This window comes from Chelonia mydas, unplaced genomic scaffold (genome assembly GCF_015237465.2).
Source record: "Chelonia mydas isolate rCheMyd1 unplaced genomic scaffold, rCheMyd1.pri.v2 scaffold_109_arrow_ctg1, whole genome shotgun sequence".
Lineage (NCBI taxonomy): Eukaryota > Metazoa > Chordata > Testudines > Cheloniidae > Chelonia > Chelonia mydas.
Genome location: NW_025111246.1, coordinates 1 through 21,251, shown reverse-complemented (window position 1 = coordinate 21,251; position 21,251 = coordinate 1). Strand labels below are relative to the sequence as shown.

General features: G+C 65.8%; 1 protein-coding gene across 1 annotated transcript; it reads right to left on the bottom strand.

Moving 5' to 3' along the window:
• Positions 1 to 2,597: 2,597 nt before the first annotated feature.
• LOC119564967 (voltage-dependent L-type calcium channel subunit alpha-1F) lies at positions 2,598 to 20,814 on the bottom strand. The gene is made up of 15 exons (XM_043537593.1): positions 20,587 to 20,814; positions 19,712 to 19,803; positions 18,988 to 19,147; positions 17,410 to 17,537; positions 15,295 to 15,391; positions 14,754 to 14,856; positions 7,378 to 7,479; positions 7,098 to 7,228; positions 6,810 to 6,932; positions 6,376 to 6,608; positions 5,980 to 6,120; positions 5,233 to 5,396; positions 4,790 to 4,902; positions 3,481 to 3,783; positions 2,598 to 2,885 (listed from the first exon to the last, which is right to left on the bottom strand). Exons 1-15 carry the CDS (start codon positions 20,812 to 20,814, stop codon positions 2,598 to 2,600), a joined length of 2,406 nt encoding a protein of 801 aa, XP_043393528.1.
• Between the last annotated feature and the right edge of the window lie 437 nt (positions 20,815 to 21,251).

Below are 21,251 nucleotides of genomic sequence, written 5' to 3'. Positions count from 1 at the left end.
CCAGCCCCCCCGCCCCAGAGCTGGCCACATCTCCGCGCCAGGTGAGACACTCTCGTGGGGCGTTATACACGGCTGTTCCCCAGCCCCCCCGCCCCAGCGCTGGCCGCATCTCCGCGCCAGGTGAGACACTCTCGTGGGGCGTTATACACGGCTGTTCCCCAGCCCCCCCGCCCCAGCGCTGGCCGCATCTCCGCGCCAGGTGAGACAGTCTCGTGGGGCGTTATACACGGCTGTTCCCCAGCCCCCCCGCCCCAGCGCTGGCCGCATCTCCGCGCCAGGTGAAACATTCTCGTGGGGCGTTATACACGGCTGTTCCCAGCCCCCCCGCCCCAGAGCTGGCTGCATCTCCGGGCCAGGTGAGACATTCTCGTGGGGCGTTATACACGGCTGTTCCTGGGTTGCTCCGCCCCCGAGCTGGCCGCATCTCCGCGCCAGGTGAGCCATTCTCGTGGGGCGTTATACACGGCTGTTCCCCAGCCCCCCCGCCCCAGAGCTGGCTGCATCTCCGCGCCAGGTGAGACATTCTCGTGGGGCGTTATACACGGCTGTTCCTGGGTTGCTCCGCCCCCGAGCTGGCCGCATCTCCGCGCCAGGTGAGCCATTCTCGTGGGGCGTTATACACGGCTGTTCCCAGCCCCCCCGCCCCAGCGCTGGCCGCATCTCCGTGCCAGGGGAGCCATTCTCGTGGGGCGTTATACACGGCTGTTCCCCAGCCCCCCCGCCCCAGAGCTGGCTGCATCTCCGCGCCAGGTGAGACATTCTCGTGGGGCGTTATACACGGCTGTTCCTGGGTTGCTCCGCCCCCGAGCTGGCCGCATCTCCGCGCCAGGTGAGCCATTCTCGTGGGGCGTTATACACGGCTGTTCCCAGCCCCCCCACCCCAGCGCTGGCCGCATCTCCGCGCCAGGTGAGACACTCTCGTGGGGCGTTATACACGGCTGTTCCCCAGCCCCCCCGCCCCAGAGCTGGCTGCATCTCCGCGCCAGGTGAGACATTCTCGTGGGGCGTTATACACGGCTGTTCCTGGGTTGCTCCGCCCCCGAGCTGGCCGCATCTCCGCGCCAGGGGAGCCATTCTCGTGGGGCGTTATACACGGCTGTTCCTGGGTTGCTCCGCCCCAGCGCTGGCCGCATCTCCGCGCCAGGTGAGCCATTCTCGTGGGGCGTTATACACGGCTGTTCCCCAGCCCCCCCCAGCCCCCGAGCTGGCCGCATCTCCGGGCCAGGTGAAACATTCTCGTGGGGCGTTATACACGGCTGTTCCCCAGCCCCCCCGCCCCAGAGCTGGCCGCATCTCCGGGCCAGGTGAAACATTCTCGTGCGGCGTTATACACGGCTGTTCCCCAGCCCCCCCGCCCCAGAGCTGGCCGCATCTCCGGGCCAGGTGAAACATTCTCGTGTGGCGTTATACACGGCTGTTCCCAGCCCCCCCGCCCCAGAGCTGGCCGCATCTCCGCGCCAGGTGAAACATTCTCGTGCGGCGTTATACACGGCTGTTCCCCAGCCCCCCCGCCCCAGAGCTGGCTGCATCTCCACGCCAGGTGAGCCATTCTCGTGGGGCGTTATACACGGCTGTTCCCCAGCCCCCCCGCCCCAGAGCTGGCTGCATCTCCGGGCCAGGTGAGACATTCTCATGGGGCGTTATACACGGCTGTTCCCCAGCCCCCCAGCCCCAGCGCTGGCTGCATCTCCGCCCTGGGCAAACCATCCCTGTGTGAACCCTGCAGGGCGTGTGCGTTTGGATGGACTCCTGGCCCTCGGGGTCGCTCCCGGACCCCCCTATTCCTGGCCGATGTGGGGTGGGGGGTGGATCAGAGAGGAATTGTGGGTATTTACAGAGGGTTAACTGGGGCCAGGGAGAGCCCCCCTCTAATCCTCCCCCCCCCCCCCGAGCACGGGGACGAGATAACCCGTCTGACCCAATTGTCCATCTGTCTGCATTGGCGGCCCCCCCGCCCCGCCACACTGGAAGGGGGCGGACACTGCGGCTCGGCCCAGGGGTCTGTTCTGGGAGTGGCTACTGGGCTGGCTGGGTCCATAGGGCGGGGCGGGGGGGAACCCGGACTCCTGGGTTCTCTCCCTGGGGGTGGGGGGCTCCCATTGGGGTGGATGCGGCCACAGGCGAATCCCCCACCGAAATATCCTGTGCTGGGGGGGTCTCCGTGCGACGCCCCCCCCAGCTTCTCCCTGCCTGAGCCCCCCCCCACATCCCCCCACAGGAGACCCCAGACCTCACTTCTTTCAAAGAGACTTTATTGGACTGTCCTACCTCTGCCCCCCCCCCAGAAGATGGGGTGGCATCCCATTGGGTGGGGGCGTGGCTTCAGCAAAGGGGGCGGGGCTGCTGGAAGAACCACCCCTATGGCACGAGCCTGCCTCGGCCAATGGGGGGGCAGCATTCGGGGGGTGAAGCCCCCTCCTCTGCTGTGTCTTCTCCTGCCCCCCCATTCCTCCAGGCTGCAGCCCCCAGCGGGGGGGGGTCCCTCTCCCACAGTTCCCTGCCCTGGGGGTGGGTCCAGCCATAATTCTGGGGTCTGTGAACCCCCCACCCCCCTGGGGGTCTTCTCCAGGGGGGTCCTCGCGCCCCCCCGGCCCTGGTCAATACGAGGCCACGCAGACCATCTCGTCGGCCAGCTCGTCCTCGGCCCGCGAGCGGAACGGCTCCTCGTCGCTGTACAGGGGCCCCCCCGGCCCCCCGCCCCCTTCCCCCTCGCTGCCCAGGGGGCCCCCGTGGCCCCCGGGCCCCCGCCCGCGGCTCAGCAGGTCGGAGGCGGCGCTCTCCATCTCGGCGATGGTCATGTGACAGGCGTCGGCGATCTCCCGCTTGGCGAAGGCCACGAACTTGGGGTCCCGGGCGTAGAGCCCCAGCCCCTCCGAGATCAGCACCTGGGGGAGCGGGGGGTCAGAGAGACAGAGGCGCCCGCCCCGCCCCCCCAGCCCCCAGTCCCTGCCCCCCCAGCTAGCCGGCACCCCCCACAGGGGAGGGGTCCCGTGCCCCTTTCCCTGCCCCCCCAGCTAGCCAGCGCCCCCCAGAGGGGACAGGTCCCCTGCCCCTTTCCCCGCCCCCACAGCTAGCCGGTGCCCCCCAGAGGGGACGGGTCCCGTGCCCCTTTCCCCGCCCCCACAGCTAGCCGGTGCCCCCCAGAGGGGATGGGCCTGGTGCCCCATTGCCCGCCCCCCAGCTAGCCAGCGCCCCCCAGAGGGGATGGGTCCCGTGCCCCTTTCCCCGCCCCCGCAGCTAGCCGGTGCCCCCCAGAGGGGACAGGTCCCCTGCCCCTTTCCCTGCCCCCCCAGCTAGCCGGGACCCCCCAGAGGGGATGGGCCCTGTGCCCCTTTCCCCGCCCCCTCAGCCAGCACCCCCCAGAGGGGACAGGTCCCGTGCCCCTTTCCCTGCCCCCGCAGCTAGCCGGTGCCCCCCAGAGGGGATGGGCCCTGTGCCCCTTTCCCCGCCCCCCCAGCCAGCCAGCGCCCCCCGACTCACGGCTTCCACCAGGCTGTCAGCGCTGCCCCGCTGGTCGTGGTAGCCGGGACTGGGCACGTGGAGATGGGCATAGGGGGGCCAGGGCAGGTCCGGCTCGTGGGCCCCCCAGCGGGCGCGGGAGGGGGGAGGGAGGCTGTGGCTGCTGCTCTTCTCCCCCCAGCCCCTGACTGTCAGCCCCCCCTCCTCCACCAGCAGCAGGGGGGCGTAGAGTAGCCGGCCCCGCTTGGGGGGCGCGGCCCAGGCCTGCGAGGAGTCCCCTGGGGGGCGGCTGGTGCTGTGCCAGGAGGCAGCGCTGCTGTAGCCCTGGGGGGAGAGCGGGGTGAGGGGGCCGTGGGGGGAGCACGTACGCACACGCCCCCCCCTCGCACCATCGCACGAACAGGCCCCTCGTTGCACCATCGCGCACACGCACACACCCCTCGCAGCATCGCTCAAACATGCCCCCTATCGCACGCACACGGCCCCCCGCTGCACCATCACACACACACACTCCCCGTCACACCACCGCTTGGACACACCCCTGCCACACCATTGCACACACATGCACCACCATCACACGCACCGGCCCGTCGCACCATCACACACACACACTCCCCGTCACACCATCACACGCCCCCATTGCACCACTGCACGCACACAGCGCCTGTCACACCATCGCACGCACACAGGCCCCCATCTCACCATTGCTTACACACAGCCCACCCATCGCACCATCCTGGGGACACCCCCCCATCACACCATACCTTGCACACAGTCCCCCTCGCACCGTCACGCACACAGAGCCCCCTGCACACGCCAGCGCAGCACACGCACCCCATTGCACGGTCACAAGCACACGCCCCCCCTTGCAGCGTTGCAGGCAGACGCCCCCCCTTGCAGCGTTGCAGGCAGACGCCCCCCATCACACACCCATCCCGTGGCTCCGTCTCACCCCCTGGACCTCAGGACAGCCCCGTCGTCCCCCTGTTCCCCACTCATACAGGGCTGGGCTCCCGTGAAAAGTCACGACGGGCCGAAGCTCCTGGTCCCAGCCCACGGCTCAGCCCCGCGTGTGGGGCGCCCGCCCTCTGCCTGCGAGGGACACCGGCTGGAGACGCCCTGTGGCACCAAAGGGGGACCCAGCCCCCCGCGGGCGCTCGGTGCCCGTCCTCAGCCACTGACCGGCCGGGGCACCGTGAACGAGAGAGCCCCTCACCGGCTCTGCCCCCCGACTGCCGGCCACGGATCGCCCCGTCAGAGACCCCAGGCCGGCCGCCGCATGCGAGAGCGAAGCTGGCCGGGGAGAGGTCGTGCCCACCCCCGCGGGTACCTGGGGGGGGTGGCGCCGGGCCGGGGCGTGCTGGTGGTAGGTGCCCGGGATGGGCATGTCCTCACAGCTGCCCTGCCGCTGCAAACACTGCATGAGGAAGGGCGGCTTGCGGCCTGGGGGGCGAATGGGGGGACGTTACTCCCCAGCGCTCACATGCCCCCCCGCCCCAGGCCCCGCCCCTTCCCCAGCAAGCCCCACCCCCTCTGCCTTGTCCCCCAGCCTCAAATCTCCCCCTCCCCTAACTCCATCCACAACCTTAGCCCCGCCCCTTAGCCCGCCTCACGCACCTGCCAGCTCCTCCCCTAGCTCCACCCACCACCCTAGCTCCACCCCTTACCCCGCCCCCAAAACGGCTCCCGCTCTTCGCCCCCCCCAGCCCCCCCCGTGGCCCCTCACCTCCCCCTCGCCCTCCTCTTTGCGAGCCCTGCCCCCCAGCCCCCTACCTGCGGGCGTGGGGGGCAGGAGGCGACGGCGCTTGGCCAGGCGGCCCCCCGGCCCCCCATCCGGGTGGGCGTTGGAGAGGCGTCGGTGGGGCAACGGCAGGGACCCCCCATAGCCATCGTCCCAGCGGTGCCGGCAGAGCCGGGCGCCCCCCAGCCACGGCTGCCTGCGCCGGGCGGGGGGGGACAGAACCAGCAAAGAAAGAAGCCAAGAAAGGGGGGGGAGGAGCGAGGCAATGGCAGACCAAGGAGGGAGCCGGGGAAGCGGAAAGACAGAAGGAAGGAACGAGAGACGGACGGGAAAGAAGAACAAAGGAGAGAAGCGAGGAACGGATGGAAACAGGAACCAACGGAGGAAGCAAGGATGGGAAACAGGGAGAAGGAATGAAAGAAAGGAAGGAAGGCGGCAGGGGAAGAGAGGAAGGGGGAACCCCGGCATCCGGGGCCGAACCCCAGGAGGTCAAAAAAATGAAGGAAGGGAAGACAAAAGTGTCAGACGGACAGAGCAGGAGAGAGACAGAAAGCTCCTCAGTGAGCCCCGCCCCGCGTGGGGCAATGTGGGGGGTGCTCCCCAGTTGCTAGGAGGTGGGGTAAACCCAAGCCCCACTCCAGCTCCGACCCGCAAGAGTCAGGGTGGGAACCCAGGCATCCGAGCTCAATCCCAATGGGGGGAGCCCTCCCCGTGAGGCGTTATGTGTGGCTCTTCCCCAGCCGCCCCGCCCCAGAGGTGGCTGCATCTCAGCTCCCCACCTGTCCTGAGAGGCCAGGCTCTCTGAGTCCTCCTCCCGGCTATTGTAGCCTTGCTCCCGCGCCGTCTCCTCGCCGTTCTCCTCGGCGGGGGGGGGCTCTTCATGCACCGTCGGGGGAATACAGCTCCCGTCGGAGCTCCGCCTGGGCAGACACAGGGACATCGGGAACCCAGGCGTCCTGGCTCCCAACCCTCCTGCTCTAACCACCAGACCCCCTCCCCTCACCACCACATACAGCCGGGGAGAGAACCCAGGCGTCCTGGCTCCCAGCCCTCCTCTGCTCTAACCACCAGCCCCCACTCCCCCTGCTAGAGCCAGGAGAGAACCCAGGCGTCCTGGCTCCCCCCGCCCCCCATTCCACTCCCAGAGCTCGGGGGAGAACCCCGGCATCCAGTACCTGCTCATGCGGCGCCTGCTGGGGATGTGGGGTAGCTCGGGCAGCTCCTCCTGCCCCCCCTCGTTCTCCTCGTAGCTGTGGAGGCCGTTGGGGGTCCTGACCAGACTGGCAGAGGAGGGGCGCCGGGACCCCAGTAGCCCATTGGCCAGGGGCTCCCCACCCCGCTCGGCCGGGGCGGAGACGGGCGCCGTGGGGCGGTGGTCGGGGCTGCTGCCGAGCAATCCCTCTGGGGTCTGTGGGAACACGGCGGGGAGGAGTTACCTGGGGGTGGGGGGCACTCGGGAGGTGGGGGCTTAGCCACAGGAAAGGGGCACTTGGGGACACCCAGGGGGCTAGGCTGATGGGGGTGGTACCAGGAGCTGTGGTGGGAGGGCAAGGCGGGTGCTGGGGGGTGACGGGGGTGCTGCGAGGGGGGCAGTTGGGGGGGTCCTCACCTGGCACGTCAGCTGCTCCTCCTCACACAGGGTCTCCCCGGCCGCCTCCTCCCCGTCCTCCAGGTCGCAGGACAGCGCCCGGCGCATCTCGGGGCCCAGGTCCTGCAGGGTCTGCAGCCCGGCCTGGGGGGAGAACTGAGTCGTGGGGCGGCTGCTGGTGTCCCCCCTGCCATCCCCAGCCGGCCCGGTGTCCCCCCAGCCCCGCCCCACCCCCAGCTGGCCCGGTGTCCCCCCCCCACCCCGCCCCGCCCCCAGCCGGCTCAGTGTCCCCGGGAGGGGGGGTCTCACCTGCAGGGCCGTGGAGTTGCTGGGGGAGGCGTCCGGCCCCAGAAGCCCCTTTTCCTTCCGCTTCCGGAACTTCCGGAAATAATCCTGGATCAGGAACGTGGCGTAAAACTTCCCCACCGTGACCTCCTCCTCTGCGGGGCGAGAGAGGGCCGTCAGGACGCCTGGGTTCTCTCCCGGCTCTGGGAGGGGAGTGGGGTCTGGTGGGTTATAGTCGGGGGGGGGGCTGGGAGCCAGGACTCCTGGGTTCTCTCCCCGGCTGTATGTGGTGGGTGTTTCTCACCTTCTGGCGGGGGTATCACCTCGTCCAGGAGTTTGGGCTTCGTTCTCTTCCAGATCTTCTTGATGACGGCCCGGAGCTCTTTGTTGGCTTGGTCCAAGTTGCCTAGTGGGGGTGACATGGGAGGCCAGGCACCGTGAGCTACAGGTCAGGGGCCCCATGGCCCCCTGTGGGGCTGGGCTCCCGGGAGGGACTCCCATGAGGCACTTTGGCCTGTGGCGGGACCGTCTCCCCTAGCTAAGCGGGGAGAGCGTGAGGCATCATGGGAGTTGTAGCTGGGTCAGGAGAATGGGGTGGAGGGGTTGGAATGAGGCAAAAAAGAACTACAATTCCCACAATGGCCCTGAACTACCATTCCCATGATGCCTTGCAGTGCCTCTCCGGAGGCTACGCTGTGGTGCATCCTGGGAGATGTAGTCCGGCTGGGAGCCCAACTCATAGAGAACAGGGAGTGAGAGGCACCAAACTACAATTCCCATGATGCCTTGCAGTGACGCTCCACTCCAGGTTTTTCGCTCGACAACTCTTGCCGGTGGCTGCACTGACAGTTTTTCCTAAAATCTTCCTCAGCTGTAGGAAACACAAATAAACGTGTGTCACGGAGTGTGGGGGAGTCCGGGCCCTGCCCCCCTCTTCCTGGGATTCACTGAGACTCTCAGCCAGCCAGTAAAACAGAAGGTTTATTGGACAGCAGGGATACAGTCTCAAGCCGAGCTTGTGGGTACAACGAGGACCCCTCAGTAGAGTCCTTCTGGGGGCAGGGAGCTTAGACCCCAGCCCTGGGGTTCCCTGTGTTCCTCCACCCAGCCCCAAACTGAAACTAAACCCACCCAGCAGGTTCCCTGCTGCAGCCTCCGTCCACATTCCTGGGCAGAGGTGTTACCTCCCCCTCCCCCTCCTGGCTCAGGTGACAGGCTCTCAGGTCTCCCCTCCCCAGGGCACATTCCCAGGGCAACACTCCCCCCTCCCTGCTGCGTCACATCCTCACATCTCTCCCCCCTTCGAGACTGAACTGAGCGGGGTCACTGTGACCAGTGACCTGGGGAAGTTCGGGGCCCCCTCTCCGGGACAGCGCATCCGCTATCAGGTTGGCCCTTCCCTTCACGTGGACCACGTCCATGTCGTAATCCTGCAGGAGCAGGCTCCATCTCAGGAGCTTGGCGTTGGCTCCTTTCATCTGGTGCAGCCAGGTCAGGGGAGAGTGGTCGGTGTACACGGTGAAGTGTCGCCCGAAGAGATAGGGCTCTAGCTTCTTGAGGGCCCACACCATGGCCAGGCACTCCTTCTCGATGGCCGCGTAGTGTTGCTCCCGGGGTAGCAACTTCTTGCTCAGGTACACGATGGGGTGTCTCACCCCCTTTTCATCCTCCTGCATTAACACCGCCCCCAGTCCCGTGTCGGAGGCGTCGGTGAACACCACAAAGGGCTTGTCAAAGTCTGGGTTTGCCAGAACTGGGCCACTGACCAGAGCCTCCTTCAGCGCACGGAAAGCCTCCTGGCACTGCTCGGTCCAGACCACCTTGTCTGGCTTCCCCTTCTTGCATAGCTCAGTGATGGGGGTGGCTATGGCGCTAAAGTGGGGCACAAATCTTCGGTAGTATCCTGCCATCCCAATAAAGGCTTGGACCTGCTTTTTGGTGTGGGGAGCGGGCCAGACTCTGATCACCTCCACCTTGGCCGGTTCCGGCTTTAGGCGGCCGCTCCCCACCCGATGGCCCAGGTAAGATACTTCTGCCATCCCCACCTTGCACTTCTCCGCTTTGACAGTCAGCCCAGCCCCCTGGAGTCGGTCCAGCACTTGTCTAACCTGGGACACGTGGTCCTCCCAGGTCTGGCTAAAGACACAGATGTCATCAATATACGCCACGGCAAAACTCTCCATCCCCCTCAGGAGCTGGTCCACCAGGCGCTGGAAGGTGGCCGGCGCTCCCTTGAGGCCGAAAGGCAGGGTCAGGAACTCATAGAGCCCCAGAGGGGTGATAAAGGCCGATTTCAGCCGGGCATCTGCATCCAGCGGCACTTGCCAGTAGCCCTTTGTAAGGTCCATGGTGGTAAGGTACCGAGCTCCTCCCAGCTTGTCTAGGAGCTCGTCCGGCCTGGGCATGGGGTAGGCATCAGACACAGTGATGGCATTGAGCTTCCGATAGTCCACACAGAACCGGACCGACCTGTCCTTTTTGGGGACCAGCACCACCGGCGAGGCCCAAGGGCTGGCCGATGGCTGGATCACCCCCAAAGCCAGCATGTCCCGGACCTCTCTTTCCAGGTCCTGAGCAGTTTTCCCGGTGACTCGGAAAGGGGAGCATCTTATCGGCGGGTGCGACCCTGTCTGCACCCGGTGGACAGTCAGATTAGTGCGTCCAGGCTGGTTGGAAAACAGCTGTCGGTACGGATGCAGCACCCCCCTGACCTCAGCTTGCTGGGCAGGGGTTAGCTGATCCGAGAGGGGGATTGTTTCCAGGGGGGAACCAGCTCTGGTCCCAGGGAATAGATCTACTAAAGGGTCATCTCCCTGCTCCTCCCACTGTCCACACACGGCCAACACCACATTCCCCCTGGCATAATATGGCTTCATCATATTCACATGGTTCACCCGGCGGTGGTGGGCCCGGTTCGACAGCTCCACCACATAGTTTACCTCATTGAGCTGCTTGACGACCTTGAAAGGGCCCTCCCAGGCGGCCTGTAGTTTGTTCTTTCTCACGGGGATGAGAACCATCACCTGATCCCCGGTGGCGTAGGCCCGGGCCCGCGCCATGCGGTCATACCAGACCTTCTGCTTCCTCTGGGCTCTGGCCAGATTTTCCCTGGCCAGGCCCATGAGTTCAGCCAGTCTCTCTCGGAAGGTCAGGACATACTCCACCACTGACTCTCCATCGGGAGTGGCCTTCCCCTCCCACTCGTCTCTCATCAGGTCCAGGGGGCCCCTCACCCTCCTTCCATATAACAGTTCGAAAGGCGAAAATCCGGTAGACTCCTGGGGCACCTCCCTGTACGCGAACAGCAGGTGAGGTAAGTACTTGTCCCAATCCTGCGGGTGCTGGTTCATAAAGGTTTTCAGCATCATCTTTAGCGTCCCATTGAACCTCTCCACCAGCCCATTGGACTGGGGGTGATATGCTGAGGCCCAGTCGTGCCGGACCCCACATTTCTCCCACAAGCACCGGAGCAGGGCCGACATGAAGTTGGAGCCTTGGTCTGTCAAGACTTCCTTGGGGAACCCCACTCGGCTGAAAATGGTCAGGAGCGCATCTGCCACGGTGTCTGCTTCAATGGAAGCTAAGGGCACTGCCTCGGGGTAGCGGGTGGCGAAATCTACCACCACCAGAATGTATTTCTTCCCCGACCGGGTCGTCTTGCTGAGAGGCCCCACGATGTCCATGGCCACCTTCTGGAAAGGCTCCTCTATGATGGGCAAAGGTCTCAAGGCCGCTTTCCCCTTGTCCCGGGCCTTCCCCACCCTCTGACAGGGGTCACAGGATCGGCAATACTGCCGGACCGTGGTAAAGACCCCGGGCCAGTAAAAGTTCTGTAGCAACCTCTGCCGGGTGCGCTGGATTCCCTGGTGCCCTGCGAGGGGATGTCATGGGCCAGGGACAGGAGCTTGCGGCGATACTTCTGGGGGACCACCAGCTGCCTCCTGATCCCACAGGACTCCCCTTCCCCTGGGGGAGCCCATTCTCGGTACAGGAACCCCTTCTCCCACAGGAACCTCTCCTGGCAGCCTCTCCTCATGGTCCGTCCCACACTGAGATCGGCCAGGTCCCTGAGCTTCCGCAAGGAGGGGTCTTTCCTCAACTCGGCCTGGAACTCAGCGGCTGGGGAAGGGATGGGGCCCGGTTCCCCCTCAGTGGTCAGGTCTGAGGCCTCAACCTCTCTGAGCCGTGCCCCTCGGCGCTCCCTCCCCACCAGGGTAGGGTCCTGCGCCTCCGGTGTGGTACCCTCCCCAAGGTCAGGGTGCAGTGCCCCTCGCCGGCTCTGGCTACGGGTCACAACCAGGGCGGTCTGGGGGTCGCTTGGCCAGTCCTCTAGGTCTCCCCCCATCAAAACTTCAGTGGGCAAATGGTGGTGCACGCCCACATCCTTGGGGCCCTCCTTGGCCCCCCATTTCAGGTGTACCCTTGCCACGGGCACCTTAAATGGGGTCCCGCCCACCCCCGTCAGGGTCAGGTAGGTGTTGGGCACCACCCGATCTGGGGCCACCACCTCGGGCCGGGCCAGCGTCACCTCCACGCCCGTATCCCAGTATCCATTGACCTTCCTCCCATCCACCTCCAGGGGAACAAGGCACTCTCTCCGGAGGGACGGCCCCGCGCCCACCCTGTAAACCGGGAACCCTGAGTCCAGAGCCTCCAGCCCTCTGGCGGGGCTGGCTGGGGGTACTCTTCCCTCCTGAGCAGGTGGTAAACTGGTAGCCCCCCTTGCTGGGTCGTCTGCCCCTCGTCCAGCTGGGTCCCTACCCAGTTAACCCTGGGTAGGTTGGGTCTGCTCAGTTTGTCCCTGAGCCTGGGGCACTGGGCCCGTACGTGGCCTCTCTGGCCACAGTGATAGCAGCTCAGGTCACGTTGGTCCCCTCGAGCGGGTCGGAGGGGCCTGACGCCAGGCGTTCCCCTTTGGAGGGGGTTCTCCCTATTTCCCCGCTGGGAGGCCCCATGGTGACTCTCTCTCTGCATCGGGGGGGGCCTGTTCTTTTGGGATTCCTCCCGGCTACCCCCTGACCGACTGTTCACAAACTCGTCGGCCAGCTGCCCTGCGTGCTGGGGGTTCGCGAGCTTTTTATCCACCAGCCACAGCCTCAGGTCGGAAGGGCGCTGTTCATACAGGTGCTCCAGTACGAACAGGTCAAGCAGGTCCTCTTTAGCTTGGGCCCCCGCTGTCCACTTGCGGGCACATCCCTGCATCCTGTTGACCCGTTGTAGGTAGGTGGCCTCAGGCGTTTTACGCTGACTCCGGAACCTTCTCCGGTACATCTCGGGGGTCAGCCCAAACTCACGGAGCAGGGCCTGTTTGAACAGTTCATAGTCCCCTGCCTCCGCCCCTGTCATCCGGCTGTACACCTCCACGGCTTTGGGGTCCAGTAAGGGGGTGAGGAACTGGAGCCTGTCTGCAGGGTCAACCCTGTGCAGCTCGCAGGCATTCTCAAAGGCCGTCAGGAAGCTATCGATGTCCTCCCCCTCCTGCCGCTGGGCCAGGAAGCACTTATCAAAGCTCCTTGCAGTCTTGGGTCCCCCCTCACTCACCGCAGCCGGGGCCCCACTGCTCCTCAGCCTGGCCAGCTCCAGTTCATGCTGTCTTTGTTTCTCCTTCTCCTGACGCTCCCTCTCCTTCTCCTGACGCTCCCTCTCCTTCTCCTCCTGCTCATGTTGACGTTGTTTCTCCTCATGTTGACGTTGTTTTTCATGGTCCTCCAGCTCCCGCATTTTCCTCTCCCTCTCCCATTCCAGCCGCATCCGCTCCAGGGATGGGGAGCTCCGCCGGGAGGATCCCCTGCTGGCTGCTGGGGTCAGGGTGCCCTCGGTATTCGCTGGGCTTCCCCCAACCCCTCCCCCAGGCATAGGTAGGAAGGGTCTCGGGGTCTCCGGGGCTGCAGTCTGACCCCTCCCAGCCTGGTCAGGCCCCAGGGCCCATGCTGCGTCCCCCGGGCGGCTTCCCTCCGGGGCAGGGATCGGGTCATCCAAGCGATCCCTCTCCTCCAACTGGGCAATCAGCTGTTCCTTGGTGGACCTCCCGATGCGCAGCCCCCTCTGCCTGCACAGCTCCACCAGGTCACTCTTAAGGCGTTTAGAGTACATCTCCCGGCTGGCCACTCACGGGCCGGGCAGCTGTCCACGGTTTCCAGGAGAAGCCCCTCGTGTGCCAGTCCTTCTTGAGGTCACCACCTCTTTGCCAGGGTCGAGCTGCAGACTCCTCCGCCCCTGGGACCGCTCGCTGCAATCCCCCGGGGGACCCTGTTACTGCAAAAGTCCTTCTCTCTGGTCACACACTCCCAGGGGTTAACCGCCCCCTGGAACCGTCTCTCTCTGAATCTTCAGCACGCCCGGTCCCCGTCAATCCCCCTTCGTTTTACTGCTCCCCAGTCACTTACTGCAGGAAGCGCCGTTCACGGGGTGCAGTAGATCCCACCGCTGCCACCAGTTGTCACGGAGTGTGGGGGAGTCCAGGCCCTGCACCCCTCTTCCTGGGGTTCAGAGACTCTCAGCCAGCCAGTAAAACAGAAGGTTTATTGGACAACAGGAACACAGTCCAAAACTGAGCTTGTGGGTACAACGAGGACCCCTCAGTCAAGTCCTTCTGGGGGAGCAGGGAGCTTAGACCCCAGCCCTGGGGTTCCCTGTGTTCCTCCACCCAGCCCCAAACTGAAACTAAACCCCCCCAGCAGGTTCCCTGCTGCAGCCTCCGTCCACATTCCTGGGCAGAGGTGTCCCCTCCCCCTCCCCCTCCTGGCTCAGGTGACAGGCTCTCAGGTCTCCCGTCCCCAGGGCACATTCCCAGGTCAACACTCCCCCCTCCCTGCTGCGTCACATCGTGCACATACCCCCCTCCACAGCACGGCAAGGTATTTGTGTAGGTTTTTTTTGCAGACTCAATAACGACAATAACGTACAGTCGTCTCTCTCCGCTACTGGCCCCACACGTGATAGAAACACAAATAAGGCGCTTTAGACTTACTGGCGAGTACGTCTGCTCCTGTGAAACGTGAGATTTGTATGTTTGTTAACGTCACTTTTCCCAGCCCCGGCAAGCTGGGGGACAAATGAAGCCCGAGGTGGGGAGGGCCCAGAGCGATGGGAGGCTGGAGGAGGCAGGGGGGTTGGGGTGATGGGGGCTGAGCCTGGGGCTGGAGCCTGAAGCCCGAGCCCCACCACCTCTAGGAAGGTGGGGAACCCACGGGATGGGCCGCTGCTTTGGCCCCCACCCCCCATCACCACCCAGAAGGCTGCGGCCGCAAGAAAAGCCCCTGGTGGCCACTCTTGGGAGAGGTAGACCGTGGTGCATCATGGGAGATGTAGTCCACCCACCCGCCCGGCCCACAGAGGAGAATGGGAGGAGGGAGGGAGCTGAACTACAACTCCCTTGATGCTCCCTTGCAGTATTTTGTGGCTCAATCGTTCTCCAAAAAGATTATTTTTCCCAGAGGACTTGGGCGGGGGGGGATCCCAGTCCCCGTCCCCACCCCCTGCAGCTCCAGTTAACCCTTTGCCCCCCAGCATGTCCAGCCCCCATCGACTCCAGTTGTGTACGGACCCAGAGACACCAGGGTCTATGAGTCACCCCCCAGCGCTCGCTTGAGCCCCCCTCTCCCCAAGCCAGGCCAAGCCCAGAGACACCAGCCCTACACAGGCCCAACTGTACCCCCACCCCACATCCCTGGGGTTCACCTTCGGTCTTGATCTTGAGCGAGGTGCGGACCAGGGCGAAGAGGGTGGCGTTAAAGGTGACGGTGCCGTCTGCGTTGAGGGGCATGTTCATGGCCACCAGCCTCTGCGAAGAGAGGAAGGATAGAACCCAGGCGTCCGAGCTCCCAGCCCCCCCTGCTCTAACCACCAGATCCCCCTCCACTCCCAGAGCCGGAGAGAGAACCCAGGCATCCGAGCTCCCAGCCAATCCTCACAGTACTCTAACCAGTAGTCCCCACTCCCCTCCCAGAGCTGGGGAGAGAACCCTGGCGTCCGAGCTCCCAGCCAATCCTCACACTACTCTAACCAGTAGTCCCCACTCCCCTCCCAGAGCTGGGGAGAGAAACCTGGCGTCTGGGTTCCCAGCCAACCCCCCCCACTCTAATCACTAGTCCCCACTCTCCTCCCAGAGGCAGGGAGAGAACCCAGGAGTCCTGGCCCTAGCTCCCCCTGTGCTAACCACCAGACCCCACTCCACTCCCCTCCCCTTCCAGAGCCAGGGAGAGAACCCAGGCGTCCTGACCTTACAGGCCACACGGTGCGGGCAGAGCTTCCCAAAGCCGAGGGGCGGCTGGATCCGGCGTAGCAGGGTCACGACGTCCAAGTGTTTAATGCGGCCTCTGGGGAAAGAAATGGGGTGGGCGGAAGGTGTGGGGAGCTGTGGGACACATGGGGGGTCTGCTGCCCCTGGTGGTGGATGGGGGAATGGCAAGGGGGGGATAGAGCTGGCAAGATCTGTGAGCGTGGGAGGGGGGCTGTGGGTCCCAGAGGAATTGAGGGTGTGGGGGACCTGGGAGGATTGGGGTTGTGGGGGGTCTCAGGGGAATTGGGGGTTTTTGGGGGTGTCATGGGGTCCCTGGGCGATGCTCTGGACCTGCTCCCCGCGAAGCCGAGCGGGACGCTGGGGACCCTCCTCTCCCGGTGCCGACTGTCCCCAGGGCAAGACGCTGCCCCAGCTTCCACCTCCCTGGGTCCGACCCCGGAGCCTCCAGCCTTCCCTGCCCCACCGGGCGCTTCCCGCAGCGCGTCCCCCCGGGCGTAGGGCAGAGCTTGTTAGCACAGAAATCAGGGACTTTCAGCCAAGTCCATCTTGGGGAGTCCTGGGCCAGACGCCCTGGACTCCCCCCTCCAGTCCCCCAAGCAGACCCCCAGCCTCCAGCCCCCTGACCTGCGACACCCCCCTTCATGCCCCTCCTCCTCTTTGTCTCCCTCCGGGCCAAAGGTGTCACCTGGTCGCACGCCCCTCCTGGGTCTCAGGTTACACAGGTGCAGACACCTGGGCAGCCTCACCTGCCCCAGGGCCCCAGCAAAATCACACCCCCAATTCCCACCACGCAAGTATTGGTGCAGCACACAGGGAAACTGAGGCACACACAGTATTAGTATAGGCCAGTAAGACTCACATGCAACGTAAGAAGATGAATAAAACCCCACTCATCACAGGGGGTCCTGGGGGAATGAGGAGTTTGGGGGCCTGGGGAAGTCAGGGGGCTGAGAGTCCCAAGGGAATTGGGGGTTGTGGGGGTCCCAGAGGAGTCAGGGGATTGGGAGTGTGACGAAGTTGGGGATTTTTGTCGTGTTTTACATGAATAGCATGAGTGTGCCTCAGTTTCCCTGTGTGCTGCATGTTTGACAAGCTGGTGGGAGAGGGGTGGTTGTTGCAGAGGACCAGGTGTGACCTTGCCTAGCAGCCGGGACCCCCGGACAATGGCCTGGAGATGGGGAACCCCAACAACTGGTGACCTGGAGACTCAGAGGCCACCCCAGCTTGGCCGTCAGCTGGTTCCAGCCAGAGGGGCCAGAGGACAGAGGACAGGAGAGGGGGCCCAAGCAACCTGTTTACCTGGAGAGAAGACAATGGACAGAGCGGGGGCTTGGGGCCGGTGATAGCAGATGCCCAGCGGGGAAGCAGGGGGGCTCGGGACTGGGGGGAGGGAGCAGCCGGAGCCCCCTGGATGCCGGGGAGACTGGGACGTGCTGGGCTGAGGGGGGCCAGGCCCGAGGCCGGAGAGTTTCCTGGGCTGGGTTCAGACGCTCACTAAACCCTCCTGCTTTACGCCGGCTGAGTCGCTCCGGGCTAGAGACCAGGGGGCCTTATTCCCCCCGGGGGTGGGGAGCTCAGGGGGGCCTTATTCCCTCTGGGGGTGGGAAGACCAGGGGGGGCATTATTCCCTCTGGGGGTGGGAGCTCGGGGGGGGGCCTTATTCCCTCTGGGGGTGGGAAGACCGGGGGGGGCATTACTCCCTCTGGGGGTGGAGGCCCCAGGGCTCCAGAGCGAGGGGACTCTCTGAGGGGCCCACGGCAGAGACAGGCATGCTAAGGGTCGGAGAGGTGCAGTTCCAGGAGGCGGGGGGCTGGACCTCCGAGAAGGGCTGTCGCGCTGATGGGGGTTCCCCTGAGGGACCGCACGGGCCAAGAGTGGGCACGACCAGTGAGTCCGTGACGGGGGTCCCAGGGGAATTGGGGGTGTGGGGAGCTGGGGGAATTGGAGGGCTGGGGATCCCATATGGTTTGGGGGGCCCAAGGGAATTGGGAGGTTGGGGGTCCCAGGGAGTTTGGGGGCCTGGGGTAATTGGGGGTTTGGGGAGATCTGGGGGAGCCATTGAGGGTTTGGGGGGTAGGGGGGTGGGGCCCTTACTTGGCGGTGGGGTCGTACTCAGACCAGATGCGTTTGAACTCATCCAGGTGGTGGGGGCCCAGGATGGACCAGTCCCGGGTCAGGTAGTCGAAATTGTCCATGATCACGGCCACAAAGAGGTTAATGATCTGGGGGGATAGAGGTCAAGCAGTGAAAAGATGGGGGGCGGGGTCTCCATGTGGGGGACACCTTGTGCCATGCAGCATAGGGGACACTGGGGGATTATGGCAGATGGAGAGGTCCCCAAGGGGCAGGGGGGCAAATGACCCCCAGGAAGGGGGCATAGCAGAGCTGGGGGGCTGGGAGCCCTGAGGGGGGCTGGTGCCCATGGAACATGGGGGACCCTGGGGGCTCTGGCAGATGGTGAGGGGGGTCCCATGGTGGAGGCAGGTGGGTGCCCACGGGGTGTCCAGGGGCTCTGGTGGATGGAGGGAGGTGGGGGGTCCCTTGGGGGGTACAGGGGCTCTGGCGGATGGCGGGGGGTCCCACAGGGGATACAGGGGCTCTGGTGGATGGCGGATGGCGGGGGGGTCCCATGGTGGGTACAGGAGCTCTGGCGGGTGGCGGGGGGTCCCACGGGGGGTACAGGGGCTCTGGCGGGAGGTGGGTGGCGGGGGGTCCCACGGGGGGTACAGGGGCTCTGGCGGATGGCGGGGGTCCCACGGGGGGTACAGGGGCTCTGGCGGATGGAGGGAGGCGGGGGGTCCCACGGGGGTACAGGGGCTCTGGCGGATGGAGGGAGGCGGAGGGTCCCACAGGGGGTACAGGGGCTCTGGCGGATGGCGGATGGCGGGGGGTCCCACGGGGGTACAGGGGCTCTGGCGGGTGGCGGGGGGTCCCACGGGGGTACAGGGGCTCTGGCGGATGGCGGGGGTCCCACGGGGGGTACAGGGGCTCTGGCGGATGGAGGGAGGCGGGGGGTCCCACGGGGGTACAGGGGCTCTGGCGGATGGAGGGAGGCGGGGTCCCACGGGGGGTCCAGGGGCTCTGGCGGGTGGCGGGGGGTCCCACGGGGGGTACAGGGGCTCTGGCGGATGGCGGGGGTCCCACGGGGGGTACAGGGGCTCTGGCGGATGGAGGGAGGCGGGGGGTCCCACGGGGGTACAGGGGCTCTGGCGGATGGAGGGAGGCGGGGGGTCCCACAGGGGGTACAGGGGCTCTGGCGGATGGCGGGGGGTCCCACGGGGGTACAGGGGCTCTGGCGGGTGGCGGGGGGTCCCACGGGGGTACAGGGGCTCTGGTGGATGGCGGAGGGTCCCACGGGGCGTCCAGGGGCTCTGGCGGGTGGCGGGGGGTCCCACGGGGGGTCTAGGGGCTCTGGCGGATGGTGGGGGGGTCCCACGGGGGTCCAGGGGCTCTGGCGGGTGGCGGGGGGTCCCACGGGGGTACAGGGGCTCTGGCGGATGGAGGGAGGCGGGGTCCCACGGGGGGTCCAGGGGCTCTGGCGGATGACGGGGGGTCCCACGGGGCGTCCAGGGGCTCTGGCGGGTGGCGGGGGGTCCCATGGGGGTACAGGGGCTCTGGCGGGTGGCCCCACGGGGGGCGGGATCCTGCAGCGGGGGCCCCGGGGGGGCTCACCAGGAAGGCACAGAGCATGAAGAAGCTGATGAAGTAGACGATGGCGAAGTGGCTCCCGCAGGTGAATTCCTCGCCGGGCCCCACGTCCGACTCGGGGTCGCAGCGTTTCCCGGGCAGGCTGGCCAGCATGATCTCCTGCCAGGCCTCCCCCGTGGCGCACCTGGGGGGCGAGGGGGGTCAGCTGGCCCCACCCAGCTCCATGGCGTCCCCCGGTGCCCCCCGGCCCCCTCCAGCATCCCGCCCAGCCCCATGGCACCTGGCCCTGCCCATGTCACCTCCCAAAACCCAGCCCCACAGTGCCACTCGGCCCTCAGGCAACCAGTCCCGCCCAGCCCCACGGGGCCCTCCAGCACCTGGCCCTGCCCAGCCCCGCCCCAGGGTGGGGAGTTGGGGCATCGGGGGGGAGTTGGGGAGATGGTAGAGACCCAGGGGGAAGTGGGGGCATCGGGGGTCCCCAGGGGGGAGTGGGGGCGTCGGTGGCTCCCCAGGGGGGAGTTGGGCCGTCGGAGGCCACCAGGGGGGAGTTGGGGCATCAGGGGGGAATTGGGGAGATGGTAGAGCCCCAGGGGGGAGTGGGGGCGTCGGTGGCTCCCCAGGGGGGAGTTGGGCCGTCGGAGGCCCCAGGGGGGAGTTGGGGGAATGGTGGAGCCCTGGGGGGAAATTGGGGTATTGGGGGCCCCCGGGAGCAATGGGGGGATTGCGGGGGGCCGGGTGGGCACGGTACCTGAAGAGCAGCAGCACGGCCTGGGGGAACGTCTGGAAGTTGTTGTTGCGGTTGATCTGCGTCCCGTCCTGCATCGCCACTTTGCCGAAGGTCTGAAACACCCCGGGACGTCAGCGGGGTGGGGCACCCCAAAAGGGACCCCTTGCCCCCCCCAGCGCCCCGCCACCCCCACCCTTCCTGCTCCCTGCTGCCCTGCAGGTTAGCTCTCCTGAGCTCCCCGCCCCGCGTGCCAGGCAGAGACACATGTGCGATGCACGACTGGAGCCCTATGCGCATGGTGCATGTGGAGACACACGCATGTGCACGTGTTGCACACTCAGGGGCTGCGCAGGGGTGTGCATTGCACACTTGGGAGCTGCACTGGGGTGTTGCACGCCTGGGGTCTCTATGCACAAGCATCCCTGGGTTTGCTTGCGATAGATACTAGTGTGGCCCAGACCCGGGTGTGCGAGGCACACGCCAGCTTGCAGAGGCAGACACAGCACAATGTGCGTGGGCCAGAGGAACCCTCTGGTGCATGTCGCACAATCAGAGCCATGCACGAGGGTGTGACACATGCTCAGGACTGGGCTGCAGACACAGGGTGTGCGCAAGTGTGTAACGTGTGCTCCAGCATCCCTTGCTTGGTCCTAGCCTCGCACAAATGTGCCACATGTGGTTTGGTGTGTTGCACGCTCAGAGCCACGCACAAGGGTGCACGTTGCACGTGCAGGGCAGTGTGTTGCACGCTCGCAGGCTTGCACAAGTGCAAGACCCACACTCAGGCATGTCTCAGAGGCACCCTCAGCAGTTCACGCTTGTGGGGGCGTGCAAGGCCAGCGCACTAGTGTGTGCATTGCACATGCACAGCCGTGCAAGGCTCCTCCCCCACTCACCTGCATGCCGATGACGGCGTAGATGAAGAAGATCATGGCGATCAGCAGGGCGACATAGGGCAGGGCCTGTGGAGAGACACGGGGGGGGGGGTCAGAATATGGTGGGGTCACAACCCCCCCTTCCAGCCCCACCCCCCGTACGGCTGACTCCACCAGGGTGCTCCCAGTATGTCCCGCTCCAGCCCACCCTGGCGCCCAGCATGCATTGCTCCGTCTGGGCTGCCCCATGGGTGCCGCTGGGAAGGGTGTACCCCCATAACCCCCAGGTGTACTCCCCATCCCCCCATGTGTACACCCCATCCCCCCATGGGTGTACCCCCTCATTCCCCCCGATGTACCCCCATAGCCCCCTGGGTGTACCCCCATCTCCCCATAGGTGTACCCCCATCTCCCCGCAGGTATACCCTCATAACCCCCCGGGTGTACCCCCTCATTCCCCCATGGGTGTACCCCCTCATTCCCCCATGGGTGTACCCCCATCTCCCCCCAGATATACCCTCACAACCCTCCGGGTGTACCCCCCATCCCACCATGGGTGTACCCCCTCATTCCCCCCTGATGTATCCCCATAGCCCCCTGGGTGTATCCCCCATCCCCCCATGGGTGTACCCTCATAACCCCCCGGGTGTACCCCCCATCCCCCCATGGGTGTACCCTCATAACCC